This window comes from Crocodylus siamensis, chromosome 5 (assembly GCF_052110815.1).
Source record: "Crocodylus siamensis isolate JL-2025a chromosome 5, ASM5211081v1, whole genome shotgun sequence".
Lineage (NCBI taxonomy): Eukaryota > Metazoa > Chordata > Crocodylia > Crocodylidae > Crocodylus > Crocodylus siamensis.
This window is the reverse complement of record NC_143399.1, coordinates 148,607,695-148,628,424: the sequence shown is the minus strand read 5'-3', so window position 1 is coordinate 148,628,424 and position 20,730 is coordinate 148,607,695. Positions and strand designations below refer to the sequence as shown.

At 39.9% G+C, this 20,730-nt stretch overlaps 1 protein-coding gene across 3 annotated transcripts in view; it reads left to right on the top strand.

Moving 5' to 3' along the window:
- BTD (biotinidase) overlaps positions 1–20,660 on the top strand; it is a 32,918-nt gene extending 12,258 nt beyond the window's left edge. For all 3 annotated transcript variants that reach the window (XM_090046625.1, XM_090046623.1, XM_090046624.1), the window contains exons 2-4: positions 5,622–5,853; positions 7,525–7,674; positions 8,796–20,660. In XM_090046625.1, the coding sequence (XP_089902751.1) occupies positions 5,635–5,853; positions 7,525–7,674; positions 8,796–9,980 (1,554 nt within the window). In that variant the 5' untranslated portion in view covers positions 5,622–5,634 and the 3' untranslated portion in view covers positions 9,981–20,660. The remainder of the gene's footprint in view (positions 1–5,621; positions 5,854–7,524; positions 7,675–8,795) is intronic.
- Positions 20,661–20,730: the final 70 nt, after the last annotated feature.

Sequence of the window (20,730 nt, the reverse complement as noted above, 5' to 3'; positions counted from 1 at the left end):
GATCTACCTTGAGGTCTGGTACCCTCCAACTCAGCTTCCAAAATTTGCCTTGTATGCCTTCTCTTCAGCTCTCATGATGTCTTTTCCATTTCATTCTCTATGCTCTTACCTTGCTCAAGATGTCAGGTCTTTTGTAAAGGTCTACAAGGCCTTCTTCTCCATACTCCATTGTCTTGTATTGGACCAACTAAAACAATCAGATATTTTAAATTGATCTGTTTTGAACATGCAGTGATTTCAGTGAAATACTGCATTTAACATTTTCTAACTCATATGCTGTTAACTTGAGATTACTGCATCATCTCTATCTTCTAGCATACTGATTACGTATACTGTGATTTTTCGCTTGCCATACAGAGAAGAATACTTAGTCCCAGAACTGTGTTTGGTTTGCTTGTATTTTTAATCTTACACACTAACTCAAAGCTGTCCAATTTCTGGGCTGCTGGGGGCCTTATGGCACACAGGTTATAAACCTAGGAGCCACATGCCATGCAGACTTTTTCCCACTCCACCCAACACTCCTGTACTCCACACACAGCCAGCCTCCTGTCCCCATGCCACATACGCAGCCACACACCACTCGTGGCAGCCTGGAGCCCTCTTGCTGTGCTTTCCCATCACCCACCAGGAGCTGGGCAGGAAGCAGAAACTGGAGGAAGGAGGGGGAGCCCAGAAACCACAGCTGCTCCAGCAGCTGCAGCAATGTGGGGAGCAGTGGCTGGTCAAGAGCCTGCGGGCCTAATGCCAGTTGGACAGCAATGCATTACAATTATAGAATCATAGAGCATTAGGGTTGGCAGGGACCTCAGGAGGTCATCTAGTCCAACCACTTGCTCAAACCAGGACCATTCCCAAATAGATCATCCCAGCCAAGGCTTTGTTTAGCCGGGTCTTAAAAACCTCCAAGGAGGGAGATTCTACAACCTCTCTGGGTAGCCTGTTCCAGTCCTTTACTACCCTCTTAGTGAGGATGTTTTTCCTAATATCTAACCTAAACTTCCCTTGCTGCAACTTTAAAGTATTGCTCTTTGTTCGGTCATCTGCCACCACTGACAACAGTCAAGGTCCATCCTTTTTCAAACCACCCTTCAGGCATTTGAAGGCTGCTATTAGATCCTCTCCATCTTCTCTTCTCCAGATGAAATAAGCCCAGTTCCCTCAGCCTTTCCTCAGAAGTCACATGACCTAGCTCTCTAACCATTTTTGTTGCCCTCCGTAGGAAGCTTTCTAATTTGTCCCCATCCTTTCTGTAGTGGGGCGCCCAAAACTAGACACAGCACTCCAGATGTGGCCTCACCAGTATAGAGGCCAGAATAGAGGGGGATAATCACTTCCCTTGTTCTGCTGGAAACATTTATTAATTCAGCCCAGTATTGCTGTTACTTTTATTCACAACAAAGACACATTGTTGGCTCATATTCAGTTTACTGTCCACTGTAACCCCCAGGTCCTTTTCTGTAGAGCTGCTGATTAGCCAGTCAGTACTGGTTCATGGGGTTATACCATCTTAAGTGCAGGACTTTGCATTTGTCCTTACTAAACCTCATGAGATTTATTTTGGTCCAGTCCTCCAATTTGTTTAGGTCTCTCTGAATCCTAACCTTACCCTCTCCAGGATATCTAGTACTCCCCCTGGCCTGGTGTCATCAGCAAACTTGCTGATGGTGCACTCCATCCCATCGTCCAGATTGTTGATAAAGACATTGGACAAAACCAGCTCCAGGACCGAACCCTGGGGTACTCCACTTGATACGGGCTGCCAATTAGACATGGAGCTATTGATTACTACCCTTGGAGCCTGACCATCCAGCCAGGTTTTTTTTAGCCTTCTTACAGTCCATTCATCCAGTCTGTACTTTCTTAGCTTGCCTGCAAGAATGTAATGGAAGACTGTATCAAAGGCTTTGCTAAAGTCAGGGTATATCACATCCACTTCTTTTCCCCCCACCCACAGAGCCACTGACCTCATCATAGAAGGCTGTCAGGCATGACGTGCCCTTGGCAAATCCATTCTGACTGTTCCTAATCACCTTTTCCTCCAGGTGCTTAGAAATGGATTTCTTGAGGACCTGCTCCACGATTTTTCCAGGGACCGAGGTGAGGCCGACTGGCCTGTAGTTCCTCAGATCCTACTTCTTCTGCTTCTTAAAAGATGGACACTATCTTTGCCTGTTTCCATTCATCCAGGACCTCTCCTGATCACCATGAGTTTTCAAGGATAATGGCCAGTGGGTCAGCAATCACATCAGCCAACTCCTTCAGCACCCTCAGGTACACTGTCTGGTCCCATGGAGTTGTACACATCCAGTTTTTCTAAATAGTCCCTAACCTGGTCTTTCACTACTGTTGGCTGCTGACCTCTTCCCTAAACTGTGCTGCCAGGTGCAGTAGTTTGGGAGCTGACCTTGCCTGTGAAAACTGAGGTAAAAAAGGCATTGAGCACTTGAGCCTTTTCTGCATCATCTTGTCACTAGGTTACCTCCCTGTTTCTGTAAGAGACTCACTTTCCCTGATGGTTTTCTTGTTGCTGACATACTTGTAGAAACCCTTCTACTCTTCACGTCCATTGCTAGCTGCAACTCTAGTTGTGATTTGGCTTTGCTGATTTCATGCCTGCATGCCTGAGGGATACCTTTTAAACTAGCTTGCAAGAACAGTCCGACTCAATTATGATAACTTTTCCAGTTTTGAATTTGTGTATAGAGCAGCAGTAGAAATTGACCTGCTTTGTTCATGCAGAAATGGATTGACAATTAGAGTTCCTGAGAGAGATTTAATGAACAGAATAAATATAAAGAACATTAAAGGAAAATGAAAGTGTCATTAAGAAAAATAATCTAATTAAATTATGAGCCTCTAAAAATGCTTAACACAGCATTTGGAGATATCATTATATACCATAATATTGTTTGCTTCAATACAGCTTTCTGTTTAAACCCTAGATACACGTGCTGATCTCAATTAATTAACTCATAATTTTTGTGCCCAATTATGCCCATTGAATTTTTCACAAACAGGGAAGTCATCACATTTTCCATTAATAGAAATTATTTACAACACAAGAGGGCCACAAATACAGTTGAATTAAATTCCCTTTATCATTTTAGCAGCTATTCCATTTTCCAGGATTCTTTCAGCAGGTCTGTTACTTAAAATAGCTTTCCAATACTCCTTTAGAATAAACAAATGGTTACAGAAAGTGAACAGAGAAGGTGAAATGGAGGGTTTTTTATATACACCAGTAATACTGATTTTAGAATTTGGTTGGGATAAGTTAAGGATCCAGGCTGAAACCCTTTTAAGTCAAGGGAAATGGAGTCAGTTTCAGCAGAGACTGTGCCTCCATACACATATTCAAATTCTGGGAATTCTCCCAGGTTTGTTCTCCTGGTAAGAAAACCTACCCAGAGAGACACATGAACAGATATTTGGATGCTGAGCCTTTGAAGAGCAGAGAGCTTGCAGTGCTGATGGCTGATGCTGAACAGCCAGGGCCCCTGCCTGCCCCATGTAAAATTCTCAGCATACTCCACAGGCTCCTCCAGTCTGCCCAGAAGCAGGGGGTACCCCTGACTAGTTGACTCAGACTGCCTGTCTCCCTGCTTTTTATTTTATTTATATAAGTTACACAGTATAGTGGCAGCGCTATAATAAATAATTTCAGCTTTTATTAGAAAACATACAAGAAAACCAAACTAAACTAAACCATCTCTAGCTGTTATTAATTTGCTCATAGATATAATTAAATAAAATGTTCCTGGTCAAATTAGCCAGATCAGTCCCAAATCCTTTGAATTGTTCCATATTGGCCATGTTCCTGGCAAGCATATGCGGCCTTGCTACCAGCAAGTATTGATAAAGGACTGTTGTCAGACCTTACTGATATATAAATATTCCATGGATTTTAGAATACTTTTTTTTTTTTTTTTTTAAATAAATGAAACAGATTGGGATCCAGCATATGTATAAGTATGGCTTAAGGCTAATGGTTGTTGCTTCCAATATATCCTTTATGGCACACCGAGGAATTTGGGGTCAGCAGCTCTCTCCCTTCCTGGGTTGGGAGAGATGCATCTTCCAGAGCATTTGCCATAACTATTTTCTTTTGAAATGAAAATGCTTTAATTTAAGCTAACAGCTACATACCTGCTAAAAATCAGCAGGGTACAACAACTGCACAGCAGTGTTTAAATCACGGTAATTAATTCTCACTTATGAGTGGATGGATCTGTGCAACCTTCCTGCATCCCCTTGAATTCACTGAAATCCCAAATTTCACCAAAGATGCCAGAAACATGATGGCAGACATCTTGTTTCTTCATGTCGTGGTGGTGGACGCTTATCAATTGTTTGACGTATGGAAAATAACATGCGGTTTTTACATGGCACTTCACATCGCAGAGAAATATACTAGTATACTGAATCCTCATGAAGATGCTGACTAGGTTAGTGTTTTCCTTACTTTGCTGATGGGAAGTGATTTGGTCAAAATCATACCAAGTCAGTGACAAAGACAGAATGCAGGCCTGCCCAACTTCTAGCTCCTTGCACATATTTTTGCAGACTGGTATCTTCCAGCCTTTGGGAAAGGTGAGTGGGAAGACATCTTCTGAGTTCTCGTACTATTAAGAATATGTATATTGTATTCTATCCTGCTGCTGCTGAGTGTGTTGAAGGAGTTTGACAGGAGGAGAAATCACCGGATGCTCTTAGTGATTCATCTAAGATACATAGTCACAAGTCATTAGTTTGGGTTTTTCTTATTTTGCTGCAACAGCTTTAAATTGTTACTGGTAGATGTTTTGCGTGCTAGATTGTCAACACTGTTTTGTCCAGAGTGGGAAACAGAGGAAAGGAAATTTATCTGAGAACCCCAGAGTAGAGATAAAAAGTGTATGTAATACTTTTGTGGGCAGCGTATTTCTTTTTTCTGTCTGTAATAACCAGTAATAATATCAGCCTGCACTGCAGTCAGCATTTTTCTTTGCAGTTTGTGAATGAGTTCACTGAATGAAGTGAGATTTAGTTTATAGTTATTACTCTTTAAAAATGGTGCAGGATGATTCCATAAACCATAAGAGAAGGTCCTTCTGAGGATAAAAAAGCAGATGCTTGCAAGAATATCTCATAAACTTAATTCCTTTGGCAATGATCTGTTTTAGCTTTGAAGGGAAAAGGTACATTGCTGGAGTCTGATTTCCAAACAGCTTGTGTCTAGGAAATATTATAGAGCTGGGGTTAAAGTGGAAAGTTTTGACTATTTGTTAACCTTTGCCAAAAGTTGACATTGCTCAGATCTTAGGGTTTAAGCTGCATCCTATAAATGAAATTTACAGTTGTCCTAGAAGATAGGGTTGGAAACTGAGCAAACACAGTTTTTTTCCCCAGACATGTATGTAGTAGAAATACTTTTGAAAGTGATGTCTTTATTTAAAACTTCAGATCAAACAGTTTACTATAATTTTTAGAAGCAGCAATGGTGTGAAAAATATCTATTCCAATTCTCTTTCAAATAAATCCCAGAGTTAAATCATCAGTATCAATTTATTAAGAGTCAAACTTAAATTCCTGGCATTATTTTTTGTTCAGATGTTTTGCTCTTCTCTGTTTCACTTTAGATCCATTGCAGACATGTTGGAAGCCCTTTGTGAACTAATTTTGGTTTTCTTCTGCTATCAAGTTGATTCAGTAGAACTTCAAAGAGAGGGACATTATGTTGCTGCTGTGTATGAACATGAATCCATACTGAGTCCTAATCCAACAGCCCTCACTGATCGACAGTCTGCATTAGAACTAATGAGAAGAAATCTAGACATCTACGAAGAGCAAGTAATAGCTGCAGCCAAACAAGTAAGATATGATAGGATGAGTATTTTTTGGGCAGTCTTAACTTGTGTAAAATACGTTTTTATAATTGAAGACAATCTTTTCAAACTTGGTTACCTAAAGTTCGACACCTGGGCTAAGTCAGAAAGCCCAACGCTGAATCAATTCAGTCTTTGCAGGTTAGTCTAAACTGTGGAAATTAAACTGAAAAACAAGAACTGGACACATTTACTTCCGATTCAGGAAATGCAGCCACATGCCTGCAGTGGCTCAGGCCAGAAGCAGGGGGGCGCTAGAGCATGGCTCTGGCACAGCCAGCGTGGGCTGTGTGTTCAGTTCCTTTCTGTTGCTCCCAAGGTCTCTGGGATTTGCATTCCAGAATCAGAAGCAGGACTTTGCAAGGTTGCTCATCTCTTCTGCTTGCAGGTGCCTGTGGGATTTGTAGTCCACAGATGCAGCCAGCAGTAACTTTCAGCAAGTTTAGCAGAGCAGCTCTGTACTCAAGGGAAGTGGGTTTAACTGGGGGCAGTGAAGGGGAAGGGGAGGCAGACCCCCCCAAAACCCTTCTCTGCTGGAGCAGACAGCACAGCCCAGCCCAGGGCTAGAAAGCATGCTGGGATGCTTGGTAATCAGAGAATCTGAACAGCTGGCAACTCCCACTCAGGTCAGTACCTCTTGAATTCAGATCAGTTAATAAGTTCCTTTATTTCAGGTACTCAGATTTGAAGAACAGGCCCACTTGTTGGTGAACAATTTTTCAGTTTTTTATTGAAAATCCAACGTAAAATACTGCAGACCTCTTCAGCTCCTCTCCTCTTTTCTAGGTCTTCATTATATACTTGCCAGTAGAGCAGTATCTGTCACCTTCATGTCTCTGTGAGCTGCATCCTTTACTTGCAGGGTTGGGCCTGTGGATTGTTTACTTACATAAAAATCAACAACTCTGTAAGAAAATAGGAACTGCCTTCATGAATAGCATGTGGGTTGCTGTGAGAGGAGTTTATGCTCCTCCAGGGTAGGCATGACCAATAGAAACAGGTAGGGACAATGTGGAACTCTTTAAGGGTAGGTACATTGTGACCTTGCACCCATATTATATATCACTACTTAATCTTTTGCATGATCTATGAAGCAGTGTTAATATAGCATCCAGGATAGGTGTAAATGATCCTTCTTAAGGGAAAGTATGAGAAAGGAGAACAAGCCTTGACCCTAGACTAGAAATTCCTAGCAGCTTCCTGTTAGACTGATGGGTTGGCTGTACCAGCTAAGGGAGGGTGCTAACACAGACCTTAGAATGAGCTGTTATTTGTTTTTGCAAAGAAAATCTCCAATTCCTATTTTCCTGAGCACGGAACAAACATAGTTATTTATGAAGATTTAAAAAGTCACCTAGAACTGTATCACTGGTTATGAAAGCACATAAGAAAAGAAGAGGTGGGGGAGTCGTAGTGAGTTACAGACTGACACTAGAAGTAAAAGGTATTTCTGCTGTTTCCTTCCCAAGTCATGAAGGGCCCAAAGACAAAGATCCTAGAAGAGCCCAGCAGGTCATCTGAGCTGCACTGTAGAGAGGCCATCCCTCTCGTATCCAGCAGAGCCCATGAACCTATTCTGTCCTTATGAAGGAGAGGGAGAAAGTTCAAGGAGCACAGAGATCCCTAGCTGCCAGCTGTGTTTTTGTTTTTCTTACAGGGGGCGCAGATCATTGTCTTTCCTGAAGATGGAATCCATGGCTTCAACTTCACCAGAAAGTCAATTTTCCCTTACTTAGAATTCGTTCCAGATCCCCGCTCCATGACATGGAATCCATGCAGACAGCCACATCTGTTCAATGATACAGAGGTATGTTTTAAAGTAACGTACTACAGGGTGTGATGGAAAAACAGAGGACTTAGACTCCAGGTGGTGAACAGGCAGCAGGAGCAAAGTTTTTAAAAAAAATTAACTGTCTCAAGTTTACGTAAAGAAATAAGCAATAAAAACCCCATAGTTTGTAAGGACCAGATTCCTCAGTGACTCTCAGTTTACACTGGCGTTGTTCCATAAACAGAATTACACCATTTTTGCACCTGTGTTATTGAGAACGGTAGCAGCCCTATGTGAGCAGAATTGATGCCATGTAGAGAGTTGCTGAAAGGAGGCAGGGTTTCTAGAAAAGCAGATTGAAGCTTTACTATCTGCTGATTTAATTAACAGTTCATTTTCATCAGTACTTTCTTTTTTAAATATTTTGTTATGTAAAAATGAAGTAACAGTCCCTCACTGGACACAATTTATCTATGTTTACTGAAGGGATTTAACAGAGTAATGCAGTGGTTGTACCAAATGTTCCCCCCCACCCCAAACTCAAGTAAATCCAGGTACTGTTAAGTAACTCTCTTCACTCCCTTTCTTTTTCAGTTAAGTGAATGGGCAAGCATGATAGGAAAGCATTGAGATAAAACTATGAAAATAAAGATTTTTATCCTTAAATACAAACTGGTATTTTAAGATAATGTTAAGCTCAAGTTCACATAATTGAAAAAAGTTATGGAGCCATTTTGTCCTTATCATTACTATGTTCCTATTTCTAAATTGCACCCTTTGAGCACTTGCACTGCTACATGAATGCTTTTATCTAACCTGAAGAGATTTGCACTCATATTTGCAATGGAGGCCATTTCTAAAGGTGAAAAATCAAGCCCTAAAAATATAAGGGAAGACTTTTTTTTCTTTTCAGTAAATGAAAAATGTGAGACTACAATCTAAATTAATTTTCTAAGGTGTTTTGCGGGAATTGGAAAATTCAGGTCACAAACATACCTTTATATAAGGAAGCACTTGTCCCAAAGATAGTTCACTACAAAAATCACTTGCTAAGTTTAGACTGAAATTGTTAAAATTTCAAGAGATTTTTAAGACACCTCAAGTAAGTGTCCTTTCATGTTCAAAAATGCTTATGTGTTCCTAACCCATTTCTCCAGGTTCTTCAGCGACTGAGCTGCATGGCATTGAGAAATAAAATATTCCTAGTGGCAAACATAGGAGCTAAGCAGCCCTGTGAGCACAGTGATGTACGCTGCCCACCTGATGGCAGATACCAGTTTAATACAGATGTTGTGTTTGATGACAGTGGTATGCTGGTAGCTAGATACCGCAAACAAAACCTGTATTTTGAGTATTCCTATGATACCCCATCAACAGTTGATTATTCGATTTTTGATACACCTTTTGCTGGCAAGTTTGGCATATTCACTTGTTTCGATATACTCTTCTATGAGCCTGCAGTGAGACTTATCAAGCAGTACAATGTGAAGCAGGTTGTGTATCCAACTGCATGGATGAACCAGCTCCCACTCTTGTCTGCTGTGGAATTTCAGCAAGCTTTTGCAACTGCTTTCAGCATCAATATTTTGGCAGCTAATATCCACCACTCCACTTTGGGTATGACAGGCAGTGGCATATACACTCCATCAAAGTCCTTCATTTATCATGACCTAAGAAGTCACAATGGCAAGCTCATAGTAGCAGAGATCCCTGCGATTACACCTGATCGTGAAACCAATTGGGAGAGTAGTACAAAATATGGAGAGACCATAGATCTTCCAAACAAAAATTCTGCAAGTCTCCCTCTAAATGATCAAGTTTGTCATAAAAAGGATCAAGAGGCTTGTTGCATGGTAGCAGGTAAAGCAGATGAAGAACTCTTGCCAGTATTTTATGCAGAGATGATGTATGATAATTTCACTTTTGTTCCTGTAAGGGGACAAGAAGGGGAGGTCCAGGTTTGTGCCAACTCCCTCTGTTGTTACTCACATTACCAGAGACCTGTTTTATCTGATGAAGTGTATGCACTGGGAGTCTTTGATGGGCTTCACACAGTGCATGGCACATACTATGTTCAGGCCTGTGCATTAGTGAAGTGTGGTGGCCTCAGCTATAGCACCTGTGGGCAGGAGGTCACGAATGCAACTGCTTTGATACATTTCCAGCTGTGGGGAAACTTCAGTACTTCCTATATCTTTCCTCTACTGCTGACATCTGATGTTACATTGGACTTTCCTGACCACTTGGGTTGGAAAAACAACTACTATTTCATGGACAAAAATGGATTATCCTCTGGCTTAGTGACAGCTGCTTTATATGGACGATGGTATGAGAAAGACTAGCACAGATATCTGATCCAACCAGAAATCATGTAAATCAGAATTTTCAGTTTTGACACCTAAACCGAGTGGCCTTAATTTCAGAGATGCTAAACACCTGCATCCCTCAGGACTTAAGTTATTGACACTGAAGATACGGTTCTATTATTAAGCTTCCACATTAGAGACTATTGACTGAATTCCTTTATCTTCAGAACAGGTCATAAACCCAGGGTCTCTACCTCGCTAAAATATCACCTACTAAAAATAAAACCACCTTCTCCCTCAGAACAAGAGACCATATTTACATTTGACAGGAGACTTTTTTAATATGAAAATGAGGCCCCTCCCGTAACATATATACAGTTAATCACATCTTCAGTTTTAATAACCCAGTCACACACTAAATTTAATGGTGGCATAAAACAAGGAATAAGCTGTAAAGTTATACCACAAAAAATGTCTAATAACTGGGTGGCTGGTTCCTGTCATGCCATTAATTGAACATGTGGCCAACTTGCTACTTGCCAGTGCACTGGCAATAAGGGACAATGGGATCTGAAGCTCAATCCCACAATCACACCTCTTGCCATGTGTGGCATGGCAGGAAGCGCCATTGTATGGATTGCACATGAGATCCCACTATGCCTTTATATGCACATCTAGTAATCATAGAGCTCATTTTGTTTTAAATTCTAGAAAAGCAATACAGTTAGGGTTTTTAAGTATTTTGGAGGGCTTTCAGGGAGGATTTTAAAATCTATTGACAGGTTTCTAACAGGAAAGTTTATTTTTGTGATCAATACTGATTAATCTAGCTGTGAATTTTGTTAGCTCTAAGTTTTGCACAGGTTAGTACCAGGGTCAGGCTTTGATAACCATGACAAACAAAAATAACCTGTAAGCATGATTCATAAAAATAAGCCTTTTTAGCAAGTATAAGTGCTTGGGGTTTCTTAACATTTTGCTGATGGTTGCTGCAGCATTTCATTTACATTTTCTAGAAAACAGAAAAATTAGATAGTTTTAAAGTAAAAGCTGTTATGATAACTTTTAGCATAGGACAACTACATCCTGTCACTGTTTGAGATGGAAGGAATGGAGAAAAAGACAGCAACAAAGCAGCTTGAGTGGAGAAAAAAAATACTACAAGAAAGAGGAATCAGTAGAAGGAGAACCAGGAAAGAGGTATGGAGCCAAATGGAAGAGCAATAGGCAAGACATAAGAACAGTAAACCTGCCTGTGAAACAGGGTGGTCTAGTTCTGCACTCACAGTTTAGCATAATAAGCACCTCCTAATTTTAGGAAATAAAAGTATAATGCTAAAGTTGGTCCTTAGTTTTGGCTGTGTGAAACAGCAGTTGAACTTATCATTACAGTTTTGGTCATCTGAAACTTGCTGCAGCACTATGAACATTTATAGAGGATTTTTATTTGTCTGGGAACAAAAATGAAATCAAATGAATGTGGAAAATTCAAGCTTCAGCATAAGACTTCATTTGCATCATAGTATGCAAGGCACTGTGCTAAAAAGGTAGTTACAGCTACATTTTTATATTAATTACTCTATTACCCACACTGCTCTGGTGTTTCAATCTGCTCCAATTTAAAGATGATGTTATTTTAAAGATGGTTATAATTTTGAGATGTTTTACCTAAAATCTTTTAATAGGACTTGCAAAAAGTTCCTAATGGATTAGGAGATTAAAAGGTTTTATATAAAAAAATTGTATATGCTAGATGGAAGGATACTGGTGAATAGTCAAGCTGATAAATTAGGAAAACATTGTTTCTGGAGCAATAGCTATGATTTACGTGTTGTATTACTGTATCATGCTGACAAACTATTATACTACAATGAAGTGAGAAGAGAGGATGATTCCAAAAGATCACATTAATTCTTAGTTGAGTTTGCCCCAAAACGTATTTTTATTCCTTAAACAGCACAGTGTTACGTTGCTTTAATGGTTCTTATGATCCTGGATGATTAACCTATAGATGTAGTCATTACATTAACACAGTTGCTTGCTCTCCTGACTAGAAGGAGGATACAAGTCTAACAAGAGACCAACACTTCTCAGAACTGGTTTAGTCATTCCAAGGAAATATTCAGAATTACATGCTTACTTAAGGAGAGTGAATTGTCTCCATGATTCTCCTTACTAGACAGGATAGTAATATACATCTGGTCATCTTTGGCACTAGATAAGTGGTATCAGCATGACAGTTAAAAGGTGTATTGTGCATATTGAAGCAAGTAAAGTTGATGATTAAGGATTCTCTTCTTTGAAATATTTCATTTTAGGGTTTCAGGAAATGTGACAATCTGAAGAAAATTCTGAATGTATACTTTAGGTTTTGTGTGCATCTATATGGTAATTACCTTGTTAACCTGAATCCAAGATGACTTTGAATTTAAGATGACCCCCCACTAATCAGATTCTAGACATGGAAAGTTTATAAATGTTTTTATAATTTTCCACATAGAGAAATCTAATTTTGTAGGGTTGTCTTAAAGTCTTAAATACAGGCATAGGTGCCAGAAGTAGCAGCTGGGGGCAGTGGGCAAATAAAGTGGCCTGACCCCTGCTCTTTGCCACTTCTTCCCCCATTTGCCCCCCACCTGCTGCCTCCCCACCTAGTACTTGCATGCCCTGTGTTTGCCCCCCTCCCCAGCGAGGTATGTAGCTCCTGGCACTTGTCCCCCACCACTACTTGCCCACCATGATGCTCGTGCCCCCCCTCCACACCTTGCTCCCTGCCACTTGCCTTCTCCACTGCCTGTCCCCCGCTTCTAGCTGTTCTTCCCTGCCGTGCATGTACTCTGGATCCTATCCCCCCACCACTTGCCCCCACCCAGTGCCTGTAGGTTGTTCTGCTACTATTCTTTTTTAATAATGTAATTTAAATACTTTTTCAGATCCAGTGTCAAAACAGTTTCAATGAGTGGGTCTTAGATTGCATTTAAAGGATAATTATGATATTTTTCTATAGAAAAGCCTGAAAAAGTAGCTGCTGTCATAAGCTGTGCTTTGACCTAGAGAATGTAGAATCCTGACGTGCTTCCATCCCTAAGACTAAGATGCCTGAACAAGAGACTTAACCATTAAACAGGAAAGGTTTTAGTGCTGAAGCTCATAGAGGAATAGCCAGGAAAGGAACCACATTGCTTTGTCAAGAAAAAAGAATAAAACCAGTCTTACTGCTATCAATGGAAGCACAAAGAAACTGATATCCTCTCCAAGTTGGAGACAGTATTACAAAATCTTGGTCCTCAGTCTTCTCAGCACCAAGGCAACAGATGCTGAAGCATCACGTAAACTAAACTTCCTGTAACAGCAAAATGTTGGTGGAAGACAACAGAATTCTGCTCCTCCTTTTTCAACTTTACTGGACATCACTTGGGAGGTGTTGGGGCCTGTAGCACATACAGACATGGATCCTCCTGTCAGCCATACCTTTCAGACCATTAGGGATGTCCTTCAGCCCCGTACCCTCCTGCTGTCTGCTGCTTGACCACTGAGAGCAGAATGAAATGTGCCAGGTGCCGGCCAACTCTTTGGCCTCAACTTCACTTGTTTCACCCAGGTCCTGCCAGCTCTTAGTGAAAGAGATTTTGAATGCTTAAAGAAGCATAGTATTTTGCCTGGCACGTGCTCAGAAATTTAAAATCCTGTCCTCTGGAGAGACACCTGGCTGATGGACAAATGTTCTGAAATCACAGTTACCACTGATGATAAGGAAGGAAGGAAGGAAGGAAGGAATTACCAAAAGGTTTATTATAAAAAGAAAGAGCTGTCATGAGAAGCATGCTGAGATACAGACAGAGATAAGAAACAAACAGAAAACTAAGATCTATGGTTTTGTCTTATCCCTGCATCTTAGCCCTAAGAATGTAGCTTCCATTTCTAATCAAGCCTGCCAGACTGTCAGCTTGCATTACCCAGCCCATGGCACTTGGGGATTAAGGTACCTAGCACCCAGGAATCTTGAGAAAAAAAAAAACTGTTCCTATCGCAGTGCTTATCTGGTCACATCTGTAGAATTCTTGGGGAACAAATAGACATATAACTTCCTGGCCCTTCTTCCCCCAATTATACATCCCATTGACAAGTTAGGGGTTTTTCCTGATCCAGTTTTAAGCAGGAAAATGTTTATATCTGTACATGCAATAGGCAAGGATTTCTTAGGGTCATATCTTTTATTGGACCTATCTAGTTGGTATGGAGTTAGACAAATTTCTGTACACAAAATGTTCTTTATCATCAGGACAAAGATTTCAGACAAAGATCGCTAATCCTCTGTCAGAGATAATTATGGTGTCTCACTTATTTTCCCTAGCTGTAAGAACTACTATTCTTTGAATAGCCCATTTTCCAGGCACCAACCTTGCTACATAATCCTTTGGAATGTAACCTCGCCATCCTCTGTTTGTGGAGACCTGTGCTCAGTAGAAACTCTTTTGGCTGGCCACTGCACAAACCCACATCCAGTAGTAATTCTCAGTGATTACTCCTCTCAGCTATTTAGGCTTTGATCCTCTGCCAGGTGTGATCCTCACAGTTTTGAAAGGAACATCTGAACTTCATTATCATATTATGCAAAAATATAAACACACAGTAATACCAACTACTACAATCCATACAAGCATATAAATTCTAAAGCTAGATACTGCAGCTTAACCATCTTTGGAGACCACATACCATATAGCAAATGTAAACCTACTTTATCATTAGCTATAAACAGACTACCCACTGTAGCAACAGACCTGATTCACGAAGCCATCTATGCACAATATTCAACGCATCCACAAAATATTGTGGGTTCATGACAAAGCCGATCAGCATGGCATCTCCTCTTCTCTGTCCTCCTAGTAATAAAGTGTTGATGCTGAGAAGTTGACGTGCTGAACTTTCAGTCTGCTTTCTATGTGAAGAGCACCTTTGAACAAAGACCTTCACATTTTCTTACACAAAGTCAAGACTATGAGATTTGACACAATTTTACTGGGGCTAAAGTAATATTTAGCACATAGATGAGTAGATCTCATTTTCAGCAAGTACCTGACTTGGTCAGTCATGAAGGAAGGATCTTGAAACTGCTTTGGCAAAAGATAAAGCTATCTAGGCAGGCAGCCCCAATACTTAAAACAGAATATTGTTGACTAGATAGCTTCTACTAATTAACCTTAGGAAGTTACAGTAGTCATCGCAGTATTTATAAGTTCTGCTTCTGCTCTACTAACTTACCTGTCTGGCTGTGACAACTAGGCACCAAAGATATGAACACAATGGATCTCTTGGCCTTGCATGAAGCAGAGGGTTTGAAGTAATCTTTCTGAAGTGATTCAAACATGGCAGCTGAGGCTGGATGACAGAACCAAAAGAGAAAAAACATGTTCCGAGTTTGGCTGAGTTGGGAAAGAGGGAATAATAATAAATGGAATGATGCCAAAATAATAGTGCAAGTAACAAAATAAACTGTAATATTTTTAACAACTCTCAGTTCTCACTATGTAAAATAGCACTTAGTGAGACTCAGGAAAAGGATGATGAGCTGACAGCTTATTCTTTCAGCAGCCACAGAATTGCAAGGTGCTGATCCTTCAGACTTCTATGCCTGGAGTGGCTGAAGCATGGACAGCAAATCTGCAGCTGGTAACCAGTGTGACTAGCAGCTGGAACTCTTGTCCATTTGGTAACATAGAATTTGGGGTTTTAGGTTATATTGTATCAATAGTTTTAAATGGCAGCATGCCCTCAAGTTCACTCTGCCTTGAGTTTTACACTGGAACTGAATGGATTCTCAGTTAAGTAGGAATGAAAACTTACCTGAAAACTAAAAGCTTCTTAAAGCCTTTTCACACCTGTACTTGAATCCACACAGCAGTTCCTTTGGTACTTCCATCTGAGCATTACTGAAGAAAAATGGTGAGCTGAAGATGTCTTCTCTTTTCTTGAGCACCTAATGGCATTGCAGTGATTATAAATATGATTCAAAGAGCCCCATTAAGGCTGTGTATTATTCAGGTTATCAATTTTACAATTATGTGCTCAAATGCTTCAAAGACCTCTCTTACCACCTGAGTTTGAAAAAATACTGAGAGTAAGCAAATGCAGATTATAAGCAACCTCCTTCATAGAAAATGAAGCATAATATAATAGGAGCCTTAACAATGGCCACATTGCTGTACTGTTGAAGTAAAACCTACAAACCTAGATTGTATTGAAGTCTGCACTCTCATTCCACAGCAATTTCTTCATGACAGTAGGCCTTTTATCTTAGTCTGTCTTGATCCATAGCATTCATATTTTAAAGGTGAACTGCGAAGCAAAAAAGCAACTCAAGGACTTGTAGTCCTTTTCTGTTCCTCAGATGTAGAAAGGCAACTCAAACTTGCATGCTTTAAAGGAGTTGCTTCCCCAGTTATTTTTTTCATTTTTACCAACAATCTTTCCCATTAACCATAGCAATAATCAGGTCCTGAACTGTCACATACAGGTATGACCCAAATAGGGAAAGCAAATGCAACTTTCCAGAGTGAATTTTCAGACAAATGGTCATCAATCCTCTTCCAGTTGGGTCTATGGTAAATAGCAGCTCCAGTTGCAGGCATGGGCAATATTTATTCTGCTGAATCTCCAGACAAAGTGGAGAAATGTGAGGGAGTTGCTTTAATCACTGAACAACCACACGAGTTTCGGCTCTATACTGCACTAAGCTGGCAGCTCTACTTCTAGTCTGGAGGAACTGTAGGCAGAGTAGAGGTTACATCTTGCTCTGCTACTCTGTGGTTCCACCTGTGGGTGGTACAGACTGGGCTTTACTGACCGTTGTTGGAGGGCCAGAATCACCAAATTTCTTCAAACGGACATAAAAGGAGCATACAATAGAAATTAACCAACTCCAACAAGTTCATGTTAACTTTGGGGGTTGGCTATTAAAATAGCTTTGGTTCATGATGGGGAGGAGCATGGGAAGGAGGGTGGCTAGCTAATTAAAGAGCCACCCCCTTGTGGGTTATACCAGCCAAGGCAGCATGACTTGCCATCTAAGCAGCTGTTTGATAGCACTGCAGTAAATGAAGGGGTGAGAGGTGTCCGCATGACAGAAGCCATCATTCCCAATGCAGGAGGGAGCAGTTGCAGCAATGACAAGGCAGAATTAATGGAAGGTGCTTACAGTGAACCTCTGTCGTACCTGCAGCCCGTCGGAGGCATCTGCAGCACTCCCAGTACTATCTGTGGCAGTGGTTCTCAGCCTTTTTGGACTTGAGGCGCGCCTCCATAATTCTTTGTGAATTGGGTGGCACCCAATTTCAAAACCTAATTTTTATATTACAGTGCTTACCTCGTTATGTGGGTCTGGGCTGTAGGGGTGGGGGATCATCCATTCAGGGAAGGAACCTAAGTCTGGCACATCTGCTTCTCTCCTCACACCTTGTGGCATCTATCAAAGGATCTGGCGGTACCTCAGGGTGCCTCCTCACCCTGGTTAGGAATCACTGGATCTATGAAAAAGGGGTGCACAAATATGCAGACCTGTCCATTTTAACAGATGTCATTTGAATCCTAATTATTTATTAATTGTACTTACCACTAATACACCATTGTAAACAAATGTGCTCAGGACACTTCAGCATCGTCAAGAATCATCTGATTATGCACAGGATGTCAGACAACTCCATAGAGAAAAGAAGTGATACTTTGGGGGTTATCCTTTTCATTTATAAGACTTTGCAGGCCTGCCCTGAAACAGCTTTCTCCGAGTTGTTTTTATTGGAACACACGTTCTCCTAATAAAAACTTGGAGAAAGCTGCTTGTGCTCTTGAAAAACCTGTTAGATTTTTTGTTTTCTTTTTAAAGATCGCAAGCTTTTTTCCCCCTCCAGAGCAAAGAGTGCATTGTGCTAGATAACTGCTATAAGCATTGTGTCCTAATTGTTAGAATCTCTGGGGTATGGCAGACTGGTATTTGCTTTTAAAAACAGAATTACTGGGCTACTGAATTGTAGAGCTAGAGAACCAGATGAAAAGCTGAGAAATTCCTGCTTTTTTCCAGTCAGTCATGCAGCACTTGGTTCAGCTTTTGATTCTTGGTAACTACTGCTCAGCCGTAGGTAAAAGGTTCAAACCATGGCATTAAAAAATAGTGCCATTTAAGACAAAAATCCAAGAGGAGTTAGGGAAATGGCGTATACAAACAAGATTCTATAATATTACATAACCAGCATATGAACTGGGGTGCTTGTTATTCCATTCATACAATAGTTTTTTGGAGTAATTTCGAGGTGGAGAGAGGAGTACAAAGGCAAGTAGCAAGAACAATATCTTTTTTTTGTCATAGTTAACCTAATTCTTTTAAGTATCTTCTACCTTCAACCTTAGAAAGTACATTCAGACTCACTGCTTTTGAGCCAAGTCACTCTGCTGTCTTGCAGTAGCAAAGCATGCATATTTGAATAGTAGAAAGTTTTCAAAGGTCCTCTGATAACATGGAATTCCAAGGATAGTCTTAGTAATAATCCCAAGAGGTTTCTTGAATGAAGGGTGCTGCAATATTGTGCTATTAAACGGTATGTGAAAAAATTAAATTAGGAAGAGTCAATAATATGCAACACTTTTCTCTGCAAGGAAAAAAAAAGTCAAATCTCCATTCAGACTGAACATTTGGAAACAAATTTGACTCAGGCATAAATATGAAAGACTGCCTCTACAGGCAGGTTTACTTAGTTTTATGTAAACAAGGAACATTTCATACCATGACCTCTCACTGAGAAAGCCACCTTTAACCAGAGCAACCTGATCCTAAAACATATATTTGCATTCATACTTTTCCTTTTTGGAATAAAAAGTCATATTCTTACAAACAATGCGTCTGATCTTCATTTTACTAAGGAATCGGTAAAGCCCCCCAAAATTCCAAGGCAGCATAAAGGAGTTTCTGTGAAAAAGAAAACAACCAGGTACGTAGAACTCAAAGTCTGTGAACTCATTAAATGTTGGCTATGGTTCATTTTCTGCTGGGAGTTTCAAATTATGTGGCTTACTGCAATTCTAAATTCCTAAAGATTTAACAATTCATTTAACATTAATGAGGGAACAAACATTTTAGACCCAAATATAGCAAGCTCATAAAACAGCTTTAATTAAAATGTATACAGTCATAAGGAACAAAATAGGACAGAGCTTCATGCCTGAAAAAATGTTCTGTTTTGCAATAGCACATATATATATTTTTTAAGTTTCTTACCACAAACAGAACAAAGTTAGCAATGCCTTAGCAATGCCAGCTGAAGCAAGAGGATTGTTTTGGGAACAGATTGCCTAAATTTTTAAGTGGGGTGTACTTTAGGGATCGTGAAAGGCATTACATTTATTGCAATATTAACATGTTAATTGGGTAATGAATTGCAACATGCCACAGGTTCAACCAGTTAATAGGACAATAAAATGGCAAAACATTTAACATGGAACATCTTTCTGGCTGGTTTGTATTGCATCTTAAATTGAATACGTGACCCACCTTAAATTGTATTTATGAATACATACGCTAGCTGCAAGACACAGCTGCTCCCTGCTCGATCAGGTGGTGGGGGTAGCCCTAAGGTCTTGAACTGGCAGGATGCCCAACTTTTGGGATGGGACACAAGTTTCCTCAGATCCTAATTGTGCCATTATATTAATATCTGCCAGGGGCCTTAGATGTACAAACTTAAAAGGCCGGGTAGATTTGCAACTTATAAACCAACCAAAAGTGCATATATCTACCTATCTATCTATCTGTAGCACAAGCTTTTGTGGGCTGAAAGCACACTTCATTAGATGCTGTGAAAGCATATGCACTGAACACTTGCTCCTTGGATATTTTCAAAACTCTTACTATAAGACAATCTCCAATCACTTTTGAACACAAGAGCAATCAGTTCCGGATAAAAAAAAAATACCGTTTATTTTAAACAGCTTATCCTGATTCAGCTGTCATTTTCCCCTGATTTTCCTCACATATCAAGCAATCCATTTCTCCCCATATGATGCAAACAGTGATTGCTTCATGCTGAAAGATTAAACTAATATTCTAGAGTCTAAACATCATGCTTTACTCTAGCAGTTCCAAACCCTTTTTAGGATGTTCATAAAACTTCTTTGACAGGTGATCAGGAAACTGCTATTGATAAAATAACTGACATATTCCTGGATGACTTTTTTTTTTTTTAAAATCAAGTGGCTCTCAAGTTTACATGAAATATTTCTAAATCCAGTTTTCTTATCATTAACTTGAACAACTTCTTAAGGGCACATTAACAAACAAATTGGCTAAAACTTAAAGCAACCTTTTACAATTCCCAGGGCAATATGATTTTAGTGTGTACCTAGTAAAATATGAAGAGAAGTTTTCAGGATACTGGGGAAATATATAATTAGATACAGTAAAATGTGGCAAAAAAACAAGTGAAAATTGAATACGCTTCCTGGATCTTCATTACCATTTATTTCTGTACCAAAATTCCAAAGAAGATTTAAAGAGGAGTTCTATAAAAAGCATCTAATTTTGTGGAAGAATCATAAGCTGTTTTCAAAAATCAATATTAATAAACAACTGCCCCCACCAGGGAAACAAAGCATCATTCACAGGTAAGTCTTGATTTTAAACATCAGTAACCAAATAGTACTTAACTTTTCCTTTAAAAATTACTGTGAATCTGAACCATTTGCCTCTACTGTTGAAGTAAAAGGACAGCAAAGCCTTTGTAAAATAGATTTTATAAATTCT